The sequence below is a fragment of the Peromyscus eremicus genome, chromosome 2 (assembly GCF_949786415.1).
Source record: "Peromyscus eremicus chromosome 2, PerEre_H2_v1, whole genome shotgun sequence".
NCBI lineage: Eukaryota > Metazoa > Chordata > Mammalia > Rodentia > Cricetidae > Peromyscus > Peromyscus eremicus.
In genome coordinates this window covers 123517212-123545119 of record NC_081417.1, presented here as the reverse complement: position 1 = coordinate 123545119, position 27908 = coordinate 123517212, and the positions used below count along the sequence as shown (strand labels likewise).

Below are 27908 nucleotides of genomic sequence, written 5' to 3'. Positions count from 1 at the left end.
CATCTCTGCCTCCCTAGTGCTGATTACAAGTGCATGACATTGTGCTTGCCTTTTACACAGGTGCTGGGCATCTGAACTTCGACCTTCAATCCTGTGAAACAAACTCTTTACTAAATGAACCATCTATCTCCTCAGACCCAGAAATTTGACTTTAAATTGTATAATGAGAAAGCCTCAAAATCAATGTAATCTAGTGTTTATTTAAAAAATTTACAGTAAGACTTGGGAACTAAGGCAAGTGGATCTCTGAGTTTGAGGCCAACCCAGTCTATACAGCAAGTTCAAGGACAACCAGGGCTATATAGAGAAACCCTGTCGCAAAAACAAAAAAATCTATAATATTAATCAGCATGTCAAGCAGGAAAAGAATACAAAGAAACAAAACACCTGGGTAAATAAAATTTCATATACATGAAATAATTTGCAATAATTTATAAATTAATGTCTACACTAAAAATACCAATGTATGTTATAATAATGTAAAAATCAATTTAGAATCACATTTATGGATTAATTTTGAAAAATGAGAAGAATGTTTCATATGTAATCAGTTTTAATCTCAATTTTGAAGAGGTCTGGGGAAAATCTTGTTGTTGTTTTTTTTTTTTTGGAGCTGAGGATCGAACCCAGGGCCTTACTTAGCTAAATCCTCAACCCGGGAAAATCTTGTAAGAAGGAAAATCATTCAAGTGAGGATCAAGTTCTTCAAAAGAATGTGCAAACTATAAGTAATGTCAAAAGGAATGGTTTAGCAAATGATTTTGAGAAGTTAAAACTTCAAGAAAACAAAAGAAAGCTATCAGAATTTCTTAAATGAGACACTTACATGAACTCTTATTTGTGGTTTTATATTTAATCCATGTTTATTATAAACTTAAATATAAAACTGCAAATAAAGTCATCTGAAAAGAAAACACAACAGCCAAGCTAGGTATGGTGGCACACACCTGAAATCCCAGGAGCTCAAGGCTACATGAGACCCTGTCTCAAAACCCTGAATGACCTATGAGTACATCAGTATACACACAGACACTTGACACTAGCCTATAAATAAACCTATTTCTACGAGAAAGAATTTGTATGAGATCTTATATTTCTGTGAACTTTGTCATTACTTTGTAACATATTCAAAATTTACTTTCCTTCAATTTAAAAAAAATATATATTTTTATTTATGTATAGTGGAGTGTGTGTGTGTGTGTGTTAGGTGCACTAGTGTGTGGCTACTGATGGAGGCCAGAAGAGGGTGTGAGATCTCCTGGAGCTACAGTTCTAGGTGGTTGTTAGGCACCCATCAAGGATGCTGAGAACCAAAGTCTGGCCCACTGCAAGCACAACAAGCTCTCTCTGCTGAGTCATCTATCTAGCATTAGTTTTTCATTAATGTCAAACAATGCAGCAACCAATATGTCATACTGATTCAGAGAAACATCCTATCAAAGTAATACAGCTGACCCTTGAACAATGTGGAAATGCTGACCCCTGGGGTAGTTAAAAAACAATAGACTACCACATATAACCTTATCTCTGTGGGAATGTGTGTGCATGCTCTGTGTTTGTGCCTATGTTCATACACATGTACTGTGTACATGCATGGAAGCCAGAGGTCACTGTCAGGTGTCATTCTCAGTTGTTCTCCATCTCAGTTTTGAGACAGGGTCTCTCACTGAACCTGGAACTAGACTGGCTGGGCAGCAGCAAGCTCCGGAGATCTGCCCTTCTCTGCCTCTCCAGCACATCTGCAGGCAACACACTGGTATTGGCTTTTTTACATGGGAACTCAGGTCCTCGTGTTTACAATGACAAACAATTTGCCTACTGAACCACTTTTCTAAACCCTGATATAAAACTTCTGACTATCCCAAAAATTGACTACTAACAGTGAGCTCTTAACAGAAGCCTTATCAATAACATAAACAACCTATTAACATATATTTTAGATTTCATACATATTATAAATGGTGAAAACTATGTAAGCACAATGGGACCTTTTTAAAAAAATAACAAAAACAAAAAAACTACAATACAGTTTACTAGAGAAGATAACTGTCCATTTGGACATGATCAGCAGTGCTTTATGCTGATGTCACAACACTGGTCACCACCACAACAATGGAGGTAAATAAACTATTCTAGTAGTAACTTACTACCATTAATTTGATGTAGTTATGCTTTAATACAGCATCTTCACATCTGTTTACATTTCTCTCTGCTGTAAATAATGCAGTGTATTTATCCAAGTTTAGATTAATTTTACCTTTTTATAGATTTGTGTATATGATAGTAAATAATAAAATAACTATTATCTACATGTATTTTATGCATTTATGATGTCTTTTTCTTAATTTTTTTTGACATTTCTAGGCTGTGTGTTTCATCTGCCAATTTTTCCAAAATGCTGCAAACCTTCAAAAATAAGCTTTGATTCAAGTCCTGCTAATTCAGAGGATGTAACAGATAATCCTACCTTTGGACTGAACAACTAAGGTCATGTAATGAGCAGAGTAGTAACGCATCCAGAATTCCCTCAGTCTAGCATGTGTATCAATGTTATTTTTCTTTGGTTCATGCTTAAGTGTCTCAGCATTTCCTGTAAAAAGACATAAAAAAATTAAAAATTATAGAAGTAACTAAATGTACTTTGTTACAGGTCTTCTACACAAACAATGAATGTTTTATAAGCTTAAAAGACCTAGGAAATTATCCAGGAAACTCAAGAATTCTGAGCTGGCATGTAATAATAACATATGCCAAGAAACAGTTCTGAAATAGATACATAAGGAATTAATCAATGGTTGGAAAAACCTCCACAAAGGATAGTAATTGCCTAAATTTCCTTGCTTTATAGTCTAGTATTGATTTAGGTTTTCCCCTCTAAATTATTTTACTAATATTCTACCTAATTCTTAAAAGTAAAATATAAAAAGCCAGGATGCCAATGTTACCCAATAGATATAGGAATGTATAATAACATAGCCTTTGATTAGATCAACTCATCCTGGTCTCCATGCTATGACAGGATTAATATGTTTCAACTGATTTCTACCAACAACAGAAGGCCATTATGAAAAACAGATACCAGTTCAACAGCTTACCAGTTAAACAAAATTAGGTCACAGCTCAAAAACTATTAGAGAAACCATTCCTGAGTGTCTGTTGATAAATGGAAACATCAGGTTGGGGTACAGGCTTTACAATCAGATAAACAGATACTCAAACCCCCATCAAATATTTACTACCTGTGTGACTAAGCAAATTACACAACTTCCTGAGCATGTTTCCTTTAAATGGAGATTACAGTGGTCCCTATCTCTTAAAACTGTGATTATGCATACAGAGCCAGCATAGCATCTGGCACCTAGACAGCACTCACAGAACGTCCAGTTCTACTCTGCCAATACCCAATGTTAAAGAAGCAAGCACAAACATGCTCACACCTTGCTATTTGAAGTTTTCTAGCGGACCTCTTGGAAAGTACAGACACTTAGCTATCCCAGCTTATTAATTTTTATTTTGTTCTGGGGAGTTTAGGTGGATGGGTTTTGTTTGGTTTTGCTTCATTTTGTTGTTGTACTTGCTTCTTTATGACCGAGTCTCATATATCCCAAGCTGGCCTGTAGGCTGGAGATGACACTGAACTTCTGGTCCTCCTGCCTCTACCTCCCTGAGGAATAACAAGAATGCACCCACCACACCCAATTATATGCAGATCTGGGGATCTGCTTTCTAGGCAAGCACTCTAACAATATTTCTAACACTCTTTATCGGTTTGTCTTATTCTCAGTTTTCCTTACCTAGAAATAAGATAAATTATAGTGTCTTACCCCAAAAAAATTTCCCCATAGGATGTCCAGGTCTAGCGAGGCTTCCAAACAGCATTTCTTTTCTGTTTGCATCAGAAGGTCTGGCAAGCTGATATTCTGTCAGTTTTAAAGAAACATTTACAATAAAATGAAATTTCATTATTTTCTTTTTCTTTTCTTTTTGGTTTTTTTTCGAGACAGGGTTTCTCTGTGTTGTTTTGGTGCCTGTCCTGGATCTTGCTCTGTAGACCAGGCTGGCCTCTAACTCAAAGAGATCCACCTGGCTCTGCCTCCCTAGTGCTGGGATTAAGGGCGTGTGCCGCCGACGCCACCGGCTCATTATTTTCTTGATTGTCTGGAAATTCAAGCTTACAGAACTGAAAGCAAGGTAGTAATAAAATTGACTTTAAAAATGTTATAAAACTGAAGATGATAACTCAACGACCTAAACTTGGTCCTATCATTTAATCTATCATTCTGAGTAAATTGATCACCTTTCTACAGTTTTTCTCTTATTTTCAAATGAGGCAATGTAGTTAATGATCTGAATTTTTCAGTTCTAGATAGACTGTTACGTCTAAGCATACCCTGAGGTAAGCACTAATAGAATGCTCCGTCAGTCTTCAGATCTGAGATCTTAGTCATATATTTTGTTTAAATATCATCAAAGCAACTATGTTGATAACAAAGTATGATGGTTCAGAACAATTACTTTAAAGTCAGAAGTATCTTTGCTAATGCTATAGTTTCAATGTTTTTATCACTCTAAAATTCCTATGTTAAAACCCAATCTCCAGTGTGACAGGTTCCCTCATGATTAAAATGAATGTGCTTATAAAAGTGATCCCAGCACCGGAGAGATGGCTCAGCCACTGAAGGCTCCGAACCAAAACAACAAAGCAATCCCAGAGCACTCCCCCACCCTTCTGGTACGTGAGGACATAAGACAAAGATGGCAATCTACAAATCAAGAAGCAGGCCTCTGCCAGACACCAAATCTGCTGGTGCCTTCACACCGGACTCCTTAGCCTCTACAACGGTAAGGCACTGCTGTCTGCAAGCCCTAAGCCCACGGTGTTCTAGTAAGGTAACCCAGACAGACAAGAACAACCACAATCCAGCTTTATCACTGAACTCAGACAACTCTGAGCAAGTTATCTAACTGTCCTGATTCCATAGAGGGACCTAACAGGACCAAGAGCATATGACTCTTACATGAGATTACATAAGATACAGTCTTTCAGAAAATATTTACAGAACACCTGCTGTTCATCAGCCACAAAAAAAATAGCTGGAAGCAGAAATGTGAATAAAGCCCTATACAGAGTTTATATTCTCACACGGAGATAAGCAATAAACAACAAATACGTCTGCACTAGATAGTGATGGGTACTGCAAAGCAAGACTTCTTAAGAAGTGACTCAAGCTGAGCTTGAAGGACAAATGAGAAGGAAAAGAAGGGAAGGATAAATGGGGATGTACAAGACATTCTAAGGGAGGAAGGAGAATATGGCACCTCTGATAAAGAGACAGGTCAATATGATTGAACATACTTGAGAATTAAAAGAAAGACAAAAGATCACATGAGTATAGAACTTGACCATACAGTCATAAATGACTATAGATATGTGGGGAAACCACTGAAGCCTAGTTTCAACAAGGACAATAATGCAAAGAAGTACTCAATAGATGCTAGTTATTAATTATCATGGAGTAAAGCACTACAGAAATTGGACAAGGACTGGGGGATATGACACTATTAGGTTTGCATTTAAGCAATACATTCTTTATGCCAATGTGTAGAACTGACTGATGATAACTAAGAGGAAAGCCAGGAAAACTTAAGAGGCACAACTGTTACAGTTAGTAAGAAACTAGAAAAAAAATAGAAATATTAGCATAAGTCAGCATTCAGAAATATACTTTAGCTATAAATTATACAGGTGAGACACTAAAAATACATTCACTCTTTGAACACAAATATTTTTCTTTAAAGTCTCTGTAAAATATGAAGATGTGGCTGTAACATGAGAGAAATTATTTTAAAAGTGTACATCTTGGCTGAGGTGTGCATATGCACATGTACACAGAAGTACAGGGAGGGGTGCTGGAGAAAGCCATTCCCTAATCTTTGACATGTGTGAATAGATTAGCTTCACGGTAACAGGGACTTTGCAGATATGATAAAGGCAGGAACTCTGAAAAGGAGAGGTTACTCTGGGTTACTTGAACAGATTCGTTATAACAATGAGGGTCTTCAGAGTGAGGGACGGGAACAGCAGAAAAAGACTGTCAGAAGCAGAGATCAGAGAGGAAAAGAGTCAACACTGCTGTCTCTAAGGTGGAAATGGGGTGATAGCCTAGGAATGAGGAACAGATTCTCCCTTTGAGAAAAAACGGCATGCAGCCCTTACCCCAACCACTAGGATGCATTATGAAAGCAAGTATATCTGCTTAAGTGAAATTAAGAATTATCATTAAAATGGCTAAGTTTTTTCTCTTTTTTTGAAACATGGTTTCATATTGTAGCCCAGTCTGCCCTGGAATTCAAGTCTATCCTTCTGCATCAGCTTCTCCAGCACAGGAATTATAAGAATATACCATCATAACTAGCTTAAAATAGCTAGTGTTTAAGATTAATTTCCCCTACAATCTTCTTTTGTAACAAATATATCCCATTAAAAGTCTCCTATTTGATTTTCAGCATTACAAATAAATCCCCAAAGTTAAGAGAAAGTAAAATGAAGTGCACTTCCTAATAGGGATTTAATTTCTTCAACCATAAACATAGCACAGCTTTTTTTTTTTTTTTTTTTTTTGTTTTTCGAGACAGGGTTTCTCTGTGTAGTTTTGCACCTTTCCTGGAACTCACTTGGTAGTCCAGGCTGGCCTCGAACTCACAGAGATCCGCCTGGCTCTGCCTCCCGAGTGCTGGGATTAAAGGCGTGCGCCACCACCGCCCGGCAAGCACAGCTATTTTTAACAAAATTCAAGCCGAGAAGAATACACACATAGTTGACAGGTAACAAAGGACAAACTGTAAAGATGTACACTTAAAATGGAGCCTCAGAGGAAGTGCCTCTTCACACACAAAGAGTAACTGAACTTTTGAAGCTGTAAGATCTATCATCAGCTTTAGGAACCCAGCATCCTTTCCGTTCAGGGCAACTCAATCCTGAATGAGATATTTACCAACCTCATGATTAAATATGATCCATCTATTTCAATGTTGCCCTTTGAAATATACAGATAAAATGACTTAGTTTTGAAAAAATGAAAAATGCTAACAGCCAGTTTGAATAAAAGAAACAAATTGAATAAAAGAAACAAAACATAAAAGCTTCCTTACCACTGTCAACAGCTTCCACTTCCCGGTCAATTGCATCTCTGATCATTAGTGGATGGATGAAAAACTGGGCCCATCTGCAAAGTAAAACAGGTGTTTCTAGGATTGTTCCGTTTCATCAAACAACATCCATTTTAATTAACTAATTTTATTTAACTGGAAAATTACCTCAAAACCTACAAGATCAAAATAATAATAATCTAAGTTTCTATATTTTAAAGTCCAAAAACCACTTTGTTTCTTTGTGAAACAAAGCACTCATTCAGAAAAGTACTTAGGACATAAATACACAGATTAAAGCCTTTTCAGAAGTTTCCTGTCCCATATCCTGCCCTTTCTTTGCAGTGCTAAGGATCAAACTCACAGCCTCCAACATTCTAGGAAAGCACTCTGCCACCGAGGTACATCTCTATCTTAAGATGAAATATTGTTGTTACCCAGGCTGGCCTCTAACTCATGAGTCTCCTGCCTCAGCCTTCAAGTGGCTGAAATTACAGACATCCAACACCCCCAGCTCTCTCTAATATACAATCTTTATATCAAATCCATACTTTTGTATATTAAACTAAACAAAACTCACTCTATTGATTTAATAGTGTTATAAATGATATTTTAAGTTACAAAATAAAAATTAGAATTTTAGTTTTATTTAGATTTTATTATATGTATACATGTAATATATACATATTGCCTACATGGCATGTTTGTGCACCATGTGTTTGTCTGGTGCCCATGGAGGTCAGAAGAGAGAGTAGGACCCCTTGGAACTAGAGTTACAAATGGTTGTAAGCCACTGTGTGGGTGCTGGGAATCCAACCCAGGTCTTCTGCAAGAGTAACAAGTGTTCTTAACCACTGAGTGAACGCTACAGACCTTAAAATCAGAATTTTAAAGGTTATTGATATTTAACTTGACCACAGAATTCTACTGGTATTTTTTCTTTGTGTGTGTGTGTGTGTGTGTGTGTGTGTGTGTGTGTGTGTGTGTCAGAGAGAGAGACAGAGACAGAGAGACAGAGACAGAGACAGAGACAGAGAGAGAAGAGTATGAATGAATATGCAGGTGCACATGTGGAAGTCAGAGGACAACTTTCAGGATTCTACCCTGTCAAGGTAGATCTCTCTGGATGTTTCTGAGGTACTGCACACTCCAGGCTAGTTGACCCTGGAGCTTCCAGGCTATAGGTGGCTGCCTCCCATTTCTCCTTAGGAGTGCTAGGATTACAGCTGCTTACAAACACATCTCGTTTTTTTTATATTGGTTCTAAGGATTGAACTCAGGTAATCAGGCTTGAGTAGCAGACACTTTTACCCACTGAGCCATCTCAATGGCCCTGGTTTTCTTAATATATTTACTTAGATAAATTGTTATACACCAAATTACACATGTAAATGCCATTCATATAAATGTATAATAATATAATTGACATTGGTTTTATCTAAGCATTTAAAACTACTTGCTTATTGAGACAGAGTCTCACACCACAGTCCAGCCTGGCTTTGTACTATGGCAATCCTCCTGCCTCAGCTTACCAAGTGCTAGGATTACAGGTATAAGTCATCACTCCTGGCTCTATTTTTGTTGTTTTGTTTTTAAGTCAAGGATCTCACTACGTTGCCTGATCTGGCCTTGAATTCCTGAATTCAAGTGACCCTTCTGCCTCAGCCTTCTGAGTAGTTGAGATTACACAGATGTGTGCCACTGTACCCTTCCCAAAACTGTTATTTTTCCATTAAAGATTAAACAATTCAAAGACTAACTTCCTGAGTTTTTTGCAATGTAACTTTGCTCGGGCTTCTACATATTCATTAGGACATTCACATTCTTCCTAATACTTAGTATAACTTGAATAAAAACAGGAAATATTTTTACTTAGTTCTAAAAGAACAAAGTCATATGCAAAATACTTCAAGCAACATACAAAGCAACCAGTAACAACCAAGGGGCACAGAGTCTGGGATGAAATCAGTCTCACAGCACTAATCCTGCTCATGTGTACCTCCCATGACTCCACCCTTGTATTAAATGGTGATCACTTGACACACACGAAAATTAAACACAGAGGAAAATTAAAAATGAAGTGTAAACTTTTAGCATGTGGGATTAAATGTAGGAGAACTAAAAATGAACTAACATCCTTTTTTTTTTTTTTTTTTTTTTTTTTGGTTTTTCGAGACAGGGTTTCTCTGTGTAGCCCTGGCTGTCCTAGAACTCACTCTGTAGACCAGGCTGGCCACGAACTCACAGAGATCTGCCTGCCTCTGCCTCCAGAGTGCTGGGGTAAAAGGCATGCTCAGGACTAATCTTTTAACTTCTCAAGAACTACTTTTTTTTTTTTTTTTGGTCACCAAAGGGAACAAATACCATCACATCCATTGAGAGTGCATGTTTTAAGCAAATGATTTTGTTCCTGAACTTTATATAGTGGTAAATACATGTATGTAATTGTTGGTGTGTTGTTCAATTCAATGCTGTATGACAGTCTATCCATCCACATGGGCAAATGTGACTGTAGTTTATTTTCACTATTGTTACAACATTCACTAGAATGATTTATACATCTGTTCCACTGCTATTCACAGATATCTGGGCTTTAGAGCTGGAGTACCACAAACAGTGCTACCATAAGTTAGTTTTTAAATACTGTGTATTGGGTCAGATGCAGAAGCTTCTCTAGGTACCTAGGAAAGACCTCAAAAGGAATAGAACATACACGTTACCAAATAATAGCGTACAGTACCAATATATCCTTGCCCAGTGGTTCTGATCCCATCACATCTCTACAGCCTTACTTTCCTTTGATAGTATCAGAGTCTAAACTGTTCTCTAACTTTTGAGATAGTTAAATCTCACAAGTTTTGATTTACATTTCTCTGATTCCTAATAAGGCCAAATGCCATTTTATATAGTTATATCAGGAATTTATTTTTTAAATATTTATTCAAATCTTTTTATTAGATTGTATTTTTTAATTCTAACAATTATCTAACAATATTTATGTTTCATATATCAATTTAAACCACATTGAATACTTATATACAAAAAAGCTAATAAGTTAAAAATCAGTTTTTATTCAAAATTTGCTATTCACTGCAAAAATACACTCCCATACTTTTTATTTGCTTTGATTTGTTTTTTAACAACAGAGAATGGTACCAGGATCAAACCTCAGCCTTGTTATCACTGAGCCAGGATCTTAACCTCTCCAGTTTCTTTTCATGGAATATAATATACCATTTCCTTTATGTTCTTTGGTTTATTTGTTTTTAATATTATGTGACAAAGCTTACCTAAATTGTGGCCTTAAAAATTAGCTGTTTTGTTCTCCTTTTAGTCTACATCTATCCAGAACATTTATGTGTGTGTTTTTAAGGAGTCCATTTTATTCCTATATTCAAGGAAACTCAATTTTCTTGGCATCATTTCATTTAAAAGCCCATTTACCACTTTCTTATAGTGTCTTTATCTAAGTGTCCACATACATGTTAACTATTTCTATCATTTATTATTCTGTTTGTCTCTTTGCCAACACCTCATGTCCTAACTATCACCAAATATAATAAGGTCACAAAGGTTGACATCTTCTTCAAAGTTTCATAATCTTTGTTCTCACATTTAAGTCTGTGGCCCAGTTGGAATTAAATTTTGTAAACAGTCGAATTAAGAACTTTGGTTCATTCTTTGCATGTGGACACTCAGTTGCTAAAGATCTTTTTTCTCCTACTAAGTTGTCCTGGCACTCTACTACAGACAGCAAGTGTGAGGGTTATTTCTAGAGTCCCAGCTCTAGTCCACTGAGCAGTGTCTATTCTTAGGCCAGAACCACATTACTGAGATTTCTGCAGCTCTAAGGATTGGGGAAATGAGAGTCCAACTTATTCTTAAATATAACTTGGGCTACTTTTGCTTTTTTACTTTTCCCATATGAATTGTAAGATCAGCTCACCGGTTTCTCTAAAGGGGCAGCTAAAATTTTGAAGTGATTAGGATGAATCCATAAATCAGTTTGGAAATTATTGTCATTCTTAACAATAAGAAGTCTTCTATGCTCCCATTCTTAACAATACTAAGTCTCAGGCTGGAGCGATGGTTCAGGAGTTGGGAGCACTGGCTACTCTTGCAGAGGACCTGGGTTCAATTCCCAGCACCCACATGGCAGCTCACAACTACCTGTAACTCAAGTTTCAGTGGATCTGACACCTTCATACAGACATACACACAGGCAAAACACCAATGCATATTAAAAAAAAAAAAGAAAAAGAAAGAAAGAAAGAAAAAGAAAACTTAATTTCTCAGGCTCATGCCATAGCTTCTCATCCACTCTTTACTTATTTATTACTTATCACTTATTTTTTTGACTTTCCACTGTTACAAGTCTTTTACTTCTCTTTAAGTTTATTCTGAAGTATTTTATTCTTTTAGATGTCATTATTAAAGAAACTATGCTCTTAATTTCACTTTTGGACTTTTCATTGCTAGTATAGAAAAAATGAGGGAGCTGGAGCGCTTGCTTAGTGTTTAAGAGAGTTTACTGTTCTATCAAAGGACCAGAGTTTGGATCCCAGAACCCACATTAGGTGGCTCACAAACACCAATAACTCCAATTGCTAAGGATCTGACACCCCTTGTAATATGTGTGGGCATCCATACACACACATACAAGATAAATTTTTAAAAATAGTGAGGAGGAGCTTGGAAGATGGCACAATCAACAGAGTGCTTGTCACATAAGATTGAAGGCCTGAGTTCAATCCCCAGCATCTACATAAAAGCCTGGCATGAAGCCACACAACTGTATTCTCAGCACTAGGGAAGGAGAGACAGGAGGATCTCTGGAGTTTGCTGGCCAGTCTAGCCAAACTAGTGAGCTGCAGGTCCCTGAGAGTTCAAAAAATGACGAGCCAGGTGTGGTGACACATGCTTCTAATCCCAGCACTCGGGAGGCAAAAGGCAGATAGATCTCTGTGAGTTTAAAGGCCAGCCTAGTAACACATAGTGAGTTTCAAGATAGCTATGCATATACACTGAGACCTTGTTTCAAAAACAAAGGAAGAAAAAAAGAAAGAAAGAACATTTAATAGCTTGCTCCGTTTCCCTCAAATATTCTGACAGATCTAGAGAACTAGATAACTTCTTGAAATACCACAGAACATGTCCAGTATTTCCATTTGCATAGTGTTATTAAATAATAGTTACCTATCCAAGGCTTCCTTGAAATACTTTCTCTGGACATCAAACTGGAAGACTGTACGTTCACAGTCAGTTGAGGCATTATCACTACCTCCATGTTTCTTGAGGAAGGCATCGAATCCATTCTCATCTGGGTATTTCAAACTACCCATGAACACCACTAAATGAAAAGAATAAAAAGTCACACAACACAAAGAAATAGACAACATTTTTATTATCAAAGATAAAGTTTTCTATGCATAAAAGATAAAGTAATGAAAAAATAGAAAAAAGTAAAAGCAACACATTAACAATGGCCGTGTCTGACACTTTGTTACACTGATGCTGTGCAACATTCTACAATGCTCATATGTTATTTCTATTCCAAGAAAATTCAAACATTTCATTTTTTAAAACAAACGAATAATTTGCTTATAAAAAGTTAAAAGTTAAACATAAGCTTATGTGCAGATTAACCACTACTGCAAAGGATGTCAGGTAAGAAGTTTACTTTTAAATAGCATAGAAACTAAAAATATAAAAAGATGACTAATGCAGAAAAGCAAGTATGTGTGTAAACATCTGTAGCTATGTAATGGCCACACAGTTTTATTTAGGCACACTCATAGCTAAACGGATGGTTCGGCAACTGTCTCTTCTCTGTTCATTGTACCGTTGCCAAATAATGATGCCTACAGTAAAACAGGTTTGGGGCTGGGAAGATGGCTCAGTGGTTAAAGCACCTGCTGAACAAACATGAGCTGGGATTCAAATCCCTATAACCTATGTAAAACGCCAGGTGGGTGTGGCAGCCCCCTGCAATTCATTTCAGAAGGCGGAGATAGAGGCTCCCCAGAGCAAGCCAGCTAAGGAGACTAGCTATATCGACAAGCTCTGGGTTTCACTGAGAGACCCTACTTCAACGAATAAAGTACATATTGAGGAAGATACCATTTTCATTCAATTCTTTAATTTAAGTATACTTAGATGAAAAGTCTTTCTCTATGATTATTCCTAAATCAGCATTTTCTTCTTAGCTTTTTCTTTGTTTAAATGTACTTCAGTTAACCAAATACTGATCTTTGAAACCAACTCATACAAATTTAAAGGGAAAAAGGAAACCACACCCGGGAATGATATTTTACAAGATCTTACTGTGCTCCAAAAAGTGTGCCAGCCCAGGCAGGTCATCTGGATCAGCAAAGCTCCCAACTCCAACACACAGAGCCGCTGCAGACTGGGGTAAGTAGAACACATACAAATAGTTGAGTCAATCCTAAAGCAATGCTAGTCCCTCAAGGGTTCATTCGGAGAAGCTGTCCAACAGAAGGACCAGGATTCTTTCCCTGGGAATCGGGAGGAGCAGCAAAGTGAAACTCACCAGCACTGTGTCAGTTTCACCCTGCTGCTCCTCCACTTGCCATCCTGCCAAATGCTCAACAGGTGCAGACCTAAGGGAGAAAGCAGAAACAGACAGCGACAAGGCCAGGCCAGCCACCCAGGCAGCACTTCATGTTGCTGAGTCAGACTCTGAACCAACTTTGTTCCCTGAGCTACGAGATTTTGGAAATCTGCAGAACTAACATATCTAGGTAGAATAAGAGGTCTAAGCAATTTAAAACTTTGACGTTCAGTAACTCAATTACAAAACGTGAAACTTCTCAGTATGTTACTCAGAATATTTTACTACTAAAATGGGATGGGTAAAATAACAATTTAGGAAAATATCTAATAAAAACAGTAAGTAAATGGTTAAAAGAGAAAATTTTTGTTATTTAAAAGCTACAAGAATAGGATTTAAAGAGGCTTTTTAGTTCTTCACTTTGTATTGAACACACACATATATATCATGTATTTCTTATCAATAAGCATTTGCAAAATTCCTTGGGAAATTAGTTTTTAAAAATATAGATGGCCAAGATCGTACACAAGACTCTGTTTAAAATGATTGTGACATACTATCATCATTAGTTAAAAGATTTTTTTTTAAGTAGAAGAAATAGTCAATTTGAAAATAGGAAAGTAAATATTAACTTTTCCAACTTTGTATCCATTTTCAGAACTAATCCATTTGGTGAAGCACTGTTTGACAAGGTTATCCTCTTAAAAACAGCATACACCTGGCATAGAAGCCAACCTTGTACTCTTAGAAGAACCAAACAGCCTCACTTCATCCTTCAAGTCCATTTTTGAAGACTTAGGCACATAAGCTCATTTAAAACATGGAAGAATATCCACTTCTTCAAAGCACAGTCTAACCTGTTCTGTGATGTTTAATAGATGCCTAACCTGCTTTCAGCTCCAACTACCCCATAAAGATTTCTTGTCTCGACCAGCAGGGTTGAAGACATTTTTGAATAAGTTGACTTAAACCACAGTCTATCAGTCAGCTTTGACCACAGCAAAAACAGGTTCTGCGATTGCTAGAAAAGAAATTCATACTTGAGAATTTTCTACCCAAGAAATTTATACTTGAGAATTGAGTTATAAAACTCAAAATTATGAGCAAATCATAATTCAAATATATCATACTTAAATTTCAATCTTGTTAATTTATTAACTTTTCAGATTAAGAAAAACTTCTTTTTGAAGGACAGAAACGGGGATAATTTTAAAAAAATCTGCAGGAAAGTAACTTCTAATTAGATAAGGTTTTCCAAAAGCTAACAGTTTTTCTTCCCATTTCATTAATGAGATTTAAATAAAGCTCACATTTCTCAAATAAAAATTACATCCTAAAATCACTTCAGAACCTATGTAAGTCTCAAGCCACCTCTTACCTAAATTAACCTGTTCATTTTCCCTCCAGATGCTATGCACCCACTAAGTAGAACCCATCTCCCACTGTAATAATCATGGAATCTTTTCTCCTACTAGGATACCCACTGCTTCAGAGCCAAAATGATCTGATCTCTTTAAACCTAATTGCTTATCAAAAAAAGTCCAAAGCACAGGAAAAGTTACTGGCAGTTTTATAAACAGAAAGACAGGTACAGAAACTCAGAGGTAAGAATCTAAGATTAATAATATTGTTATTTGGGGAGCTAAGATAGAGCTCAAAAACTATGAACTTGAGAGTGGGTGCAAGAGAAAGAGAGCCAGTCAGTGTCAGATCACCCAAGATGCCAGGGACAGACCTAGGCTACAGCTCCATTTTGGCTATAATTTCTTCATTCTACTACTCTCTATTAAGAATTAGAAATAAGCCTATTAATTCCCAGTTTGCCTATAAAAACTCTAGAATGGTCTACAAGTGGTATATATACAAATTTATTCAGTGTTTTGAGTTTCCCCTCTCAAGTTCTCCAAGCTATCACAACTTGGCCTACTATGTGACACACACAAAAACATAACTTAAAAACATAACTCAATCTACCCAAAAATCTGGTGAAAAAACTAGTACAACCTTTCTTAAAAGAAACAAAAGGGGGTAGGGGGTGGGGAGTCATGGTGCATGCCTTTAATCCCAGCACTCTGGAGGCACTAGCTCTCTGCCGGTAGCTCTCTGTGAGTTTGAGGCCAGCCTGGTCTACTTAGCAAGTTCGAGGCCAGCAAAGACTACTTAGTAATACTCTAGCTCAAAAAACTTAAAGAAAAAGAAAAAGAGGAGGAGGAAGAAGAGGAGGGACTCTCAAAGAATTAATTTAAGAGAATTATTAAAGCCAAAAGCAGTGGGACATGTCTACAGTCCCAGCTACTGGCAGTAGTACCACTTGAACCTAAGAGACTGAGACCAGCCTGAACCACCAAGTGAGATATTCCCATCTCAAGAAAGGGGGTAGGGGACACAGGCACGATAGAGCATGTCTATAATCACAGCACTCTGAAATTCTAGCACTCAGGAGGCTGAAGCAAGAAGGTAGAACATTCAAGACTAACCTAAGTTAAATAACAAGAGTTGGTCTCAAAACACCAACAACAATCATTACTATTTACAATATATATTTTCAAATCTTTGAGGGTTAACCACTTTTTAAAAAACTAGGAAATGAATCTTGATGATGATGATTGGTGACGATAATGATGTGTGTATGTATGGTATATGTTGAATACAAGTGTGCATATGGAGGTCAGAGAACTTTCAGAAGTTGGATCCCTCCTCTGCCCTGTGAGTTCCAAAGATCAGATTCAAGTCATCAAACTTAGATAGCAACCACCTCTACCCACTAAGCTATCTTGCCAGTCCCACAGATTCTTTTGAGATCTAAATTAATAATCTAACTATAAATCCTATATATTAAGACTCTACCATGCTGTTGTTTAACAGGAGCATGATGGTGCATGCTTGTAATCCCAGCACTTGGGAAGTAGAGTCTCGAGCAGTGGTTCTCAACCTGTGAGCAGCAATCCCTTTGGCAAACCTCAATCTCCAAAAATATTCACATTACAATTTACAACAATCGCAAAATTACAGTTATGATGTAGCAATGAAATAATTTCATGGTTGGGGGCATGAGGAACTGTATTAAAGAGTCAGAGCAGTAGGAAGGTTGAGAACCACTGCTCTAGAGGATCAGGAGTTCAAAGTCATTCCATCTACACAGAGAGTTCAAAGCGAGCCTGGGCTACATCATACTCTATCTCAAAACAAAACAAGAAACTAACTTTAACAAACATCTGCTGGTCAATTCTACTATAATATCTCCAAAATGTTACCTACCCTCTGATATAGGAATTCCCTCCTGCAAAATGGAAGCACTCTTCAACAGATATATTGAGGAAAATCTCCCTATCGAGACCCACATACTGATTCACTGGTCATTACACTAAGTTCAACTCTCTCACTTAAACTTTCCTGATGTACTTATTAATTCCAACTGTTGACACTTTCTCATAGGTGAGATCAAATTCAGTTACCTACGCAGGAATTACCCGCACGCAGGGTAACTTAGGACTCTAGGGCCAGGTGAAGATGTTACATCACTAGCCTTGTTCTCCTTTCTCAAGTCTTTCCAAGGATGGTATGCTCTCTTATTTCTTTATCTTCAGCTAAGAATTGTACACATTCTCACCTCCTGGCATTTTTTAAAACATATAATGTATATAAATACATATAAACTCAAATATTGCCATTTTTTACCTCTAATGAGTGAGTTTTACGTTTTGTGTTTTCTTTAGTCTCTACAGTAAGCATTTATTACTTTTATAACCACAGCAAACTGTTTTCAAAATATAACCTTTATATAGACTAGACCCTTACTTAAAAAAAAAAAAATCAAAGGATAGCTGTATACTTCCTTTTTGCTACTAAGAAATAAACCACAAGTTCAATCATTACCCCAAGGAGTTCCCAAATGAGAAAGACAATATAGACATGACTCACACCTGTTTCTCAGTGGTTTTCTTTCTGGCTTCTCCCCTCTCTTCCAATTCTTCCAGTTCGTTTTCCTCATTATCAAGATCGTCATCATCATGTTCATCATCATCAAATTCATCTTCATCATCAAAACCTTCTTCTTCATCATCCTCTATCTCAGCTCCAGAGTCTTCATCATCATCATCATCATCATCATCTTCTTCTTCTTCCTCGTCCTCTTCTTCCTCCTCCTCCTCTTCCTCTTCATCTGTTGTATTTCCTGTTTTACCCTCAATATTACTTAGATCTGAAATCAAAAGTGCCTGCAAGCCATTCTGTAATTTGATGTATCTGGGGAAAAAACAAAACAAAACACAAAGCATTTTGATTCAACTGTCTGGAAAAAGAACCCACATATGTGTAATACACACACTGAATACTATGTAAGTACCCCCCACTTACCCTAAGTTTCAGTTACTCACCATCAACCATGGTCCATACATACTAATTAATACATTTTTAAATTGTACACCACTCCATCCAGTTAGAGCATGAATAAAGAGTTTATAAAAGGTAATAACTACTTGTCCTGAGATATGGATATATAAACTATTTATACATCGCTATACTGTATATTTACACACACACACACACACACACACACACACATATATATTATCATCTTAGTCACTTAATAGCTGTCAGGTTTTTGTTGCTGTTTTGGCTTTGGTTTGATTTGATTTGGACTTTTTTTTTTAGCATTCTTGCTTTCTTTTTCTTTATTTATTTTATTAAGAAATTTTTTTATTCATTTTACATACCAATCATAGATCCCTCTCTTTCTTCCTCCCACCCCTCCAGCCTCCCTCCCATTCCCTCCTACAAGAAGGTAAGGCCTCCTATGGGGAGTCAACAGAGCCTGGTACACTCAGTAGAGGAAGGAACCAAGCCCCTCCCCCTGTCTCAAGTCTGTGTGAGGTGTCCCACCATAGGTATTGGGCTCCAAAAAGCCTGCTCATGCCAGGGATGGATCCTGATCCTACTGCCAGGGGGACCCTTAAGCAGATCAAGCTACACAACTGTCTTGCTTATGACTTGGACTTTTGAGACAGGGTCTCTTTATCAGCCCTGGCTGTCCTGGAACTCATTGTGTAGGCCATGCTGACCTTGAACTCACATATGAGATCTGCCTGACTCTCCTCTCAAGTGCTGGGATTACAGGCATACACCACCACATCCAGTAATAGCTGTCAGTTTTTGGAGATGGACATAACGATATACCAGTGCTTGTGTTCAAAAATAACTGTTAATGGTCTCCCAAGCTCAAGACATGTAATGAAGTAATGTGGACACAACAAAGAGAACCCATAAAGTGCCTTCTTTAATTTAAAAAAAAAAAAAAAAGCTGAAGTAGCCCAGGAGACCTACAGTGAGAGCAAATCATCTCATCTAGACATAAAATTGTGACCTCAAACTGCAAAAGCTCTCTTATTTTACTAAGACTAAGAATAGAAAAGGCATTAAATGTGTGTGTGTGTATATATGTATATATGTATGTATGTATGTATGACATACATAGGTTTGGCACTGTTCATGGTTTCAAGTATCTACTGAGGGTCTTAGACTGAGTCCTCCACAAATCAGGAAAGGCTACCACAACTGTAATTAATCAAACTGGTCAATCTGGGGAAGGAACCTTGAAAGCAAAATTAGTTTTAGCTGGAAAGAAATGAAGGGACCAGGTATCTATTAGAGCCTGCTCCCATTTATACTAATTCTTTTATGTATTCACTCAATAAACACCTATTTAACAACTCCATGTACCAGACATCATGCTACATTAGAAGAAAAATGCGTAAGACTACGGTCTTCACTACCAGGTACACACTGTTCAGTAACAAGATCATCCAACTGGGAATGACAGTGGTAAACACAGAATATTCTTGAAAGAAGGAAGCAATCAGGGAAACCCTCTGAAACAAAATACATTTCAGCCAAGCCTGGAAGCTCAGAAAATATTGCCCACTGGGAAGATGGCTCAGTGGGTAAAGTACTTGCTATATACACACATGTTGAGACCCGAGTTCAGATCTCCAGAGCCCTTATTTTTTTTTTTCCGGTTTTTCGAGGCAGGGTTTCTCTGTGTAGTTTTGCGCCTTTCCTGGAACTCACTTGGTAGCCCAGGCTGGCCTCGAACTCACAGAGATCCGCCTGGCTCTGCCTCCCGAGTGCTGGGATTAAAGGCGTGCGCCACCACCGCCCGGCTCCAGAGCCCTTATAAAAGCCAGACATGGGAGCTCCAGTCTACACTCCTAGTGCTTCAATGGGAGAGGAGAGTCAGAGACTCCGCAGGAGCTCGGGGGCAACTAGCCTGTCATACTCAGTAGCAACAAGAGATCCTGTCTTAAACCAAGTGGAAGCAAGCACTGGTATCCAAGGTGGTCCTCTGTTCTTCATAGCATGTGTATCCATAGAGACAGAAGAGTAAAAATGTGGATTTATCCCCCTACCATATCAAAATCATATTTAAACAATAAAAAAGTTAGTGGTTATGTTTTGTTTGTATTCAGGAACAAAATCATAAGATTTGTGAAGCTGAAATGGCCATTAACAGATCATAAATTTTAGAAATTATGAAAATTTGATCAGATTAATGAAGAAAATAAACAAGAAAAAACACAACCACCGATCTAAATACATGATCGTGTATTAATTCTCCCCCACAATACCAAAAAAAAAAAAAAAAAAAAGTCAAAGTTTCAGACCAATAAATAAAAAGTATGGAAAGGCTCAGGATAAGCTCAATTATTAATTGTGGCAGTTTGAATAAGAATGGTTCCCATAGGCTCACAGATTTGAATACTCAGTCACCAGGGAGTGGCACTATTTGAAAGGATTATGAGGTGTGGCCTTGTTGGAGGAAGTGTGTCACTGGGGGTGGGCTTGGAAGTTTTCAGAAGCCCAAGGAAAGCCCAGTGGTTCTCTCTCTTCCTGCTGCCTGTGGATCTGAATGTAGCACTTTTAGCTACTTCTCCAGCACCATGTCTGCCTGTGTGCTGCCATGCTTCCCACCATGATTATAATGGACTAAATCTCTGAAACTGTAAGCAAGCCCCAATTAAATGTTTTCTTTTATAAGAGTTGCTGTGGTCATGGTGTCTCTTCACAGCAATAGAACACTGATGAAGACATTAATCAACCTGGAAAGAATTCAAATGTCTACTGACAACACAAGGATAAATTATGATTGAGTCACACAGTAGATGTCCCTCTACAATGGCTTATCATAAAACAGAAAGATATATTTAGCAACAAGCTACAAAACTGGGTAATCTTCAAGATATAATAAGGGGGGAGAAAAGCATGTCACAAAAGACAACATACCACATGAATACCATTCAAATAAAGCCAAAAGGCAAGCAAAATAAATAATCACTGTTTAGACATAGATTTATATGTTTTGCAACCTGAAAAAAAGGTTTACCAATCAAAGCAATGGAAAAATACACCAAAAGCTTTAAAACAGTGTTGGAAAGAAAGGCAACAGACAAGAAAATAGAAGCAAATCCTAGTTCTTGAGCTCAGAGGAAAAGGCCAGATGAGACGATCCCATGCCAAGGAGAGCCAACTAACTGCAAGGCAGATCCCATGCCAAGGACAGCCAACTAACTGCAAGGCAGTCTGTGCTGAAATGTACCACTTTAAGAAATGTGTCCCCTGACCACTCCATAGCACACCAGTCAATCTCTATTCTCTTTAATCATACTGAGTGTGTTTACAACATTTCCCATTACTTTTTAAACATTTTTCTGCCTCATTAGAATGTTACAAAGATTTTTTTCCTCCCATATATGCTATCATCTGGCAAATACTAAATATTTAAGAAATATTTGCTAAATAGACAAAACAATGTTAATAAATGAGTGTGTTGGTATATATCTGGTAACCCTAGCCTAAGGAGGGAGAGACAGGAGGATCCTAATTCAAGGCCAGTTTGAGATACTTAATGAAACAATGTCTCAAAAACAAATAAAAAAAAAAAATGTTAGCCGGGCGGTGGTGGCGCACGCCTTTAATCCCAGCACTCGGGAGGCAGAGCCAGGCGGATCTCCGTGAGTTCAAGGCCAGCCTGGGCTACCAAGTGAGTTCCAGGAAAGGCGCAAAGCTACACAGGGAAACCCTGTCTCGAAAAATCAAAAAAAAAAAAAAAAAAAAAAATGTTGAGGCAGAAGAAATGGCTCTGTAGGCAAATGTGCTTGCCACCAAGCCTAGCAACCTGAAGCTCAGGCTCCAGGGCCTATATGGTAGAAGGAGGGCACTAACTCCCACAAGTTAGCCTCTGACCTTCAAACACATGCTGTTGTGCACACGCATGTGCGCACACACATACACACATACACACATACACACAGAACAATTTTAAGTTTTTAATTAAAAAAAAAAGTAAATGTTACTTCCAGAAGAGGCCTGATAATTGAACAGAGAAGTCCAGCTGGTGCCTAACTAGAGCCTTCACCCCTACTGATTAGTGTTCGTGGTACTGGAAGTTACTCTCCATGCTACCAGAAGATAAAGGTAACCACCAACTCAGCTGTTTTGAGTGGGGTTTTCCTTTTAAAAACAAAATTACACAATGTTTTGTTTAACTATTAGTTGTAATTCAACAATAAGTTATAAGACATTTTTCTGTGTCAATATACAAAACACAACCTCCCTGGATGGAACTCATGCCTGGAACCCCAGCACTCAGGCACATTGCCATCACTTCAAAGCTAGCCTGGTTTACAGAGCAACTCCAGACCCAGTCTCAAAAGGTAAAAAAGAAAAAAAAAAGAAAAGAAAAGAAAAAAAAGAAAGAAAGAGAGAAAGAAGAAAGAAGAAACACTTATCTTTCTATAGCTTGAATTATCTTCATTGTAAACTGACCATTACATAATCCTTGAACAATCGTGATAAAAACTACTGTCAACTTTTTGCTATTATAAAAGCCATACTACAACCTGGACATGGTGGCACAGCTGTAAGCCCAGCCTTCGGAGGCAGCAGCAGAACCACAAGTTCAAGACCAGCCTGGGTTGCACAGTGAATTCCAGGTCAGCAAAGACTACATAATGAGACCTTATCTCAAAAAAACAAACAAAAATAAAAAAAAAACTAAAACAAACAATAACCTTATACAAATAAATATCACTTAGTAACTATAACTATATAGGTTTTCTTTGGTTTGTTTGGTTTTTTTTTTTGTTTTTTCGAGACAGGGCTTCTCTGTGTAGCTTGTGCCTTTCCTGGAACTCGCTCTGTAGCCCAGGCTGGCCTTTAACTCACAGAGATCCGCCTGCCAAGTGCTGGGATTAAAGGTGTGCACCGCCCAGCTATATAGTTATTTTTTAAGTGCTTGCTATATGTTAAACACAAGCTTCCATATAAATCAGATATACAATATTGCCATGGGTTATTATTTCTATAACCTGTACTTGTTTTGTAACTTTCCAATTTATACTTGTTTTCTAAGAAAAAAAGTATTTTTAAATTTAATCTAAGAAATTTCTGGGAAAAATATTACTAAAAGTTCTACAAAAAAATGCCTAGCAGTCATTTACTGTATAATACCTAGCATCCACATACTGTATAAATGGTATTAGAGAATTGACAATGTGCTAGGCACACAGCGACTAAAGCAGACACATTCTCCATATTCCTTAAGTTTTAGTCTGCAAACATTTATTAAATTGAGTTAGTAGGGGAACAGCTAAAAGAAAACTGAAGGACTGGAAAGATACCTCAGTGGATAAGAGCATTGCTGCTCTTCCAGAGGACCTGGGTAGATCCCAGGATCCACATGATGGCTCACAACTACCAGTAACTCCAGTTCCAGGGGATCCAACAATCTTCTGGCCTCTGTGAGCACCAGGCATGCACATAAAACACTCAAACACATAAAATAATTTTTTAAAGATTTAAAAATAAAAAAGAATCCATATGTTATGGCACACACCTTTAATCCTAGCACTTGGGAGGCAAAGGCAGGCGGATCTCTGTGAGTTTGAGGCTAGCCTGGTTTACAGAGCGTGTTCCAGGACAGCCAGGACTACACAGGGAAAGTCTGTCTCAAGAAAATAAAAACACACAAAAAGGAAGAGGGAGCATCCCACTTAGAGAAAACCTGATGCCACATGTGCCAGTGTACACTACTCAACACACAACTTCGCCTTCTAAACCAGTCTTGACAAAGAAATCTAAGCAATAGCCTTCAGATTAATCTTAAAACAGCATTCTCCTTTTGCCATTGTTCACACAAAGAATCCACAAATTCTTAGTGGCATTCAACAACTGTCACCTATTCTCTTCAGTGTTCTCTGCATTAGCTATCAACTTCCACCAATGCCCTGCTTTTCTTTCTATTTCTGTGATAATCAACATGACCAAAAGCCACCTGAAGAGAAAAGGGTTTATCTCATTTTACAGCTTATCATCATGAAGGGAAGTCCAGGAAGGAACCTGAAGGCAGGAAATGAAACACAGACCACACAGACCATGGAAGATCACTGTTTACTGTCTTGCTCTCCATGGCTTGCTCAGCTTGCTTTCTTATACAACCCAGGACCACCTGCCCAGGGGTGGTACTGCCCACAGTGGGCAACTATTAAATCAACTATTAATCAAGAAAATGCCCCCACAAAGTTTCCTATAGGCCAATATGATGGAAGCATTTTCTCAATAGGGGTTCCTTCCTTCTTCCCAGATGACTCTAGCTTGTATAAAGTTCACAATAAATAAATAAATAAATAAATAAATAAATAAATAAATAAATAAATAAATAAATAAATAAATAATAAAAGCAGAAACAAAAAATTAACCAGCAAAATTGACTCCTTGTCAAGTTGACATACACATACATCACTATTAACCCATAACCTTTCCCTTCTTGTTTATCTCTAAGTTCTCATGTTACTATCACAATACAAAACACTGTATAACTTTCAAAGTCCTGCAGTTTTTAAAAAATTTCATTTTTGGCTTTTTCATTTTTGTTTTGTTTTGTTTGGTTTGAGGTTTTTCTTTTAAATTTGGTTTGTTTCAGGGAGAGGTTGCAAGGGCAGAGGGAGAACTTGAGGGGACAAGGGAGATAAGTGGGATCAGAATGCATGATGTGAAATCCACAAAGAATCAATAAAAGTAAAAACTTTAAAAAATTTTCAACACTGTATAAGTTCAGTCTCTTTATATCCAACCTCTCTTTAAAAATCCAAAGTGAAGCTGGGCAGTGGTGGCACACGCCTTTAATCCCAGCACTCAAGAGGCAGAGGCAGGAGGATCTCTGTGAGTTCGAGGCCAGCCTGGGCTACAGAGTGAGTTTCAGGACAGGCTCCAAAGCTACAGAGAGAAACCTTGTCTCAAAAAAAAACAAGGGGAAAAAAAAAACAAAAAACAATAAAAATCCAAAGTGTCTCAATTGTGGGCTTCTGTAAAATCAAAAGTAAGTTACATATTTCTTATTCCAAGAGGGAAGAACCAGAGCAGTTACAATGAAATCAAAGCAGAACAACATCCAGCACTGTTAATTAAATCCTGTTAGCTCCAAGGCGTGGTAGTCGATCACGATTTCCTGGGCTCCAAAGAGCTTAGGCAGCCAGCCCACTTTTCTGACTCTGTCCTTCACAGCACACCAAGCTCAGTCCACAGGCTCAGGCTGGCTCCACTCCACAGCTGCTCTGTTCTTGGCAGTCATCCCACATTTCTGACATCTCCAATATTCTAGGGTCTCCACTGAAACTGAGCCTGAACCTTCAGCAATGGCCTCCTGGCCTCTCAGCAGGGGCTCTGACCCTGTCACATGGTGCCAAACCTCAGCAGCTCCCCATGACCCTTCATGCCCTCAAAAATAATACCAAGTGGGAGTCTCTTACACATTACCCAGTTTGGCTATCAGCTTAAGATGCAGCCTTAGCCATCCTGTACTACAGCTTCTGTGTGCTTACCCCAAGGAAACACTTTGCAGAAGATTTCACCTCAGCGATGCCCATTTCGTATTAATCATGGCTGATACTTCAGCACCAGCTAACCACCATCAAGTGTCCACTAAAGCAATGGTTTTACTTCACTGGTTCCAGTCTCTTGCAAATCAGAGCTGATTCTTAAGCCCTAGCTGCCAAAACCACAGATTCTTAATTCAAAAATATCACACGAATAGCCTCAATAGAGTCTTTGAGGGACGCTTAAGTTCCTTCCGCAACTTCACAAGTCAGGCCTCTATCATCTATCTGCGCCTCTCTCAACATTCTTGTCTTCCAAGATCCCCCACAACAGCCCATTAGTCTCTGAGCATTCAAGGGCTTTTCCAACCAGAGTTCCAAATGCAATCCTCCCGAAACAACATGGTCAGGTCTATCAGAGCAACAGTCCATTCTCTGGGGCCAATTTCTGCCCTAGTTGCTTTCTGTTGCTGTAATAAGAAACACCATGACCAAAAGCAACCTAAGGAGGAAAGGGTTTGTCCCATATTACAGCTTACAGTGCATCATAAAGGAAAGTTTAAGCAGGAACTAAAGCAGAGACAATGGAGGACCACTGCTTGGTCTGCCCTCCAAGGCTTGCCCAGGGCCACCTGCCAAGGGTGGCACTGCCCATAGTGGGCTGGATCCTCTTATATCAACCAACCTAGAAAATGCCCCACAGACTCTCCCACAGACATTTTATTAACAGCAGTTTTCTCTTCGGAGATAACCCTAGCTTGTGGTAGGTGACAAAAGACTAGTCAGCACAACCAATCAAAGTTTTCTTCATACCTGCTACTGCTTCTGCTCACAACTTAGCCAACCACTTAAATACACCGCCATGCCTACGGGGGCGACCAGCCTTCATCACCTTGTGTGCACACTACTTGTTTCCTTTTACTTTCTCCAACGTCTCCACTTCACTGGACATTTTTCTAGCTCTTCAAAAACCAATAATTCCATAAATACTATGGAGCTTGTCACTTCCTAACTGAGGATTATCTTCACTTTCAAATTCTTTAAGTGCTAAACATGTCATCTCTTCCACCCTGAAAAAGCTTTCCCTCTACTCTAGGCAATGCATTATCGGAAAAGTTCTCATCCCTTCCACCTTAAACAATCTTCTTGGGCTAGAAGTGGCTCAACAATTAAAAACACTGGCTACTTATTCCAGAGAACCTGAATCCAAGTCCCATCACCCATATGGTGACTCAAACTGTCTGTAACTAGTTCTAGGGGGTCCAAAGCAGCACTCTTCTGCTTTCATTGGGTACCAGGAATACATGTGGTGCACAAACATACATTCAGATAAAACATCTACACACATAAAAAAATTTTTTAAATAATTATCTTAATCTTCTTGGGGTGCTGGTAGTATAGTTCAGTTTGCCTGGCACTCACAAGGCACTGGGTTTGAGCCCCAGCACTGCATAAACTGTGTGTGGGAGCATATGCCTATAATCCTAGCACTTGAGAGGTAGATGTAGGAAGATCCAAAGTTCAAAGTCATCCTGGGTTACATACTGAGATTAAGGCCAACTTGGAATATATGAAACTCTGTCGACAGACAGACAGACAGTCAGACAGACAGACTGATTTCTTTAAAAAAAAAATCTTGAAAAATATCTCCCTGGTGACCTAAAATTTCATGCTTCCCATTCATTCTTTTTTTTTTTTTTTTTTTTTTTTTCTTTTGGTTTTTCGAGACAGGGTTTCTCAGTGTAGCTTTGCGCCTTTCCTGGATCTCATTCTGTAGACCAGGCTGGCCTCGAACTCACAAAGATCCGCCTGCCTCTGCCTCCCGAGTGTTGGGATTAAAGGCATGCACCACCACCACCCGGCCCCATTCATCCTTTAAACAGTACAACATGACATCTGCTTCTTTATTGTTTCTTTGAAAGCATTTTCACCAGGAATAAATTCTTAGGTCTCTGAAAGACTTCAAATCTTGTTACTGCACAGTATCCAGTAATAAGGATGTCTGACACTCATTCCTTGCTAAAGTGTTCTCTTTCAGTGGGTCTTCACTTAAGTTTTCCTTCTGCTTCTTCCTGACTGTCAGTTTCTATTTCTGTGGTGATATATTGTGTACCCTAATAAATTTGCCTGAAGATCAGAGAACAGAAGAAGCCACTAGATTAAACATAGAAGCCAGGCAGTGGTGGCACACACGTTTAATCCTAGCACTCAGGAGGCAGAGACAGATACATTTGGAGTTCTATGAGTTCAAAGCCACCCTGGACTACATGAGACTGACTCAGTCTAGGAGAGAAACAGAGTCAGGCAGTGGTGGCACACAC

General features: G+C 38.2%; 1 protein-coding gene across 1 annotated transcript in view; it reads right to left on the bottom strand.

Annotated features, from left to right (window-relative positions):
• The window catches only part of Nrdc (nardilysin convertase), a 71034-nt gene that overhangs the window by 35465 nt on the left and 7661 nt on the right, over window positions 1-27908 (bottom strand). The window contains exons 3-10 of the mRNA XM_059255851.1: window positions 17644-17965; window positions 14608-14741; window positions 13700-13769; window positions 13474-13555; window positions 12346-12499; window positions 7153-7226; window positions 3825-3920; window positions 2468-2590 (exon numbers count right to left, since the gene is read on the bottom strand). Of these exons, the coding sequence (XP_059111834.1) occupies window positions 2468-2590; window positions 3825-3920; window positions 7153-7226; window positions 12346-12499; window positions 13474-13555; window positions 13700-13769; window positions 14608-14741; window positions 17644-17965 (1055 nt within the window). The remainder of the gene's footprint in view (window positions 1-2467; window positions 2591-3824; window positions 3921-7152; window positions 7227-12345; window positions 12500-13473; window positions 13556-13699; window positions 13770-14607; window positions 14742-17643; window positions 17966-27908) is intronic.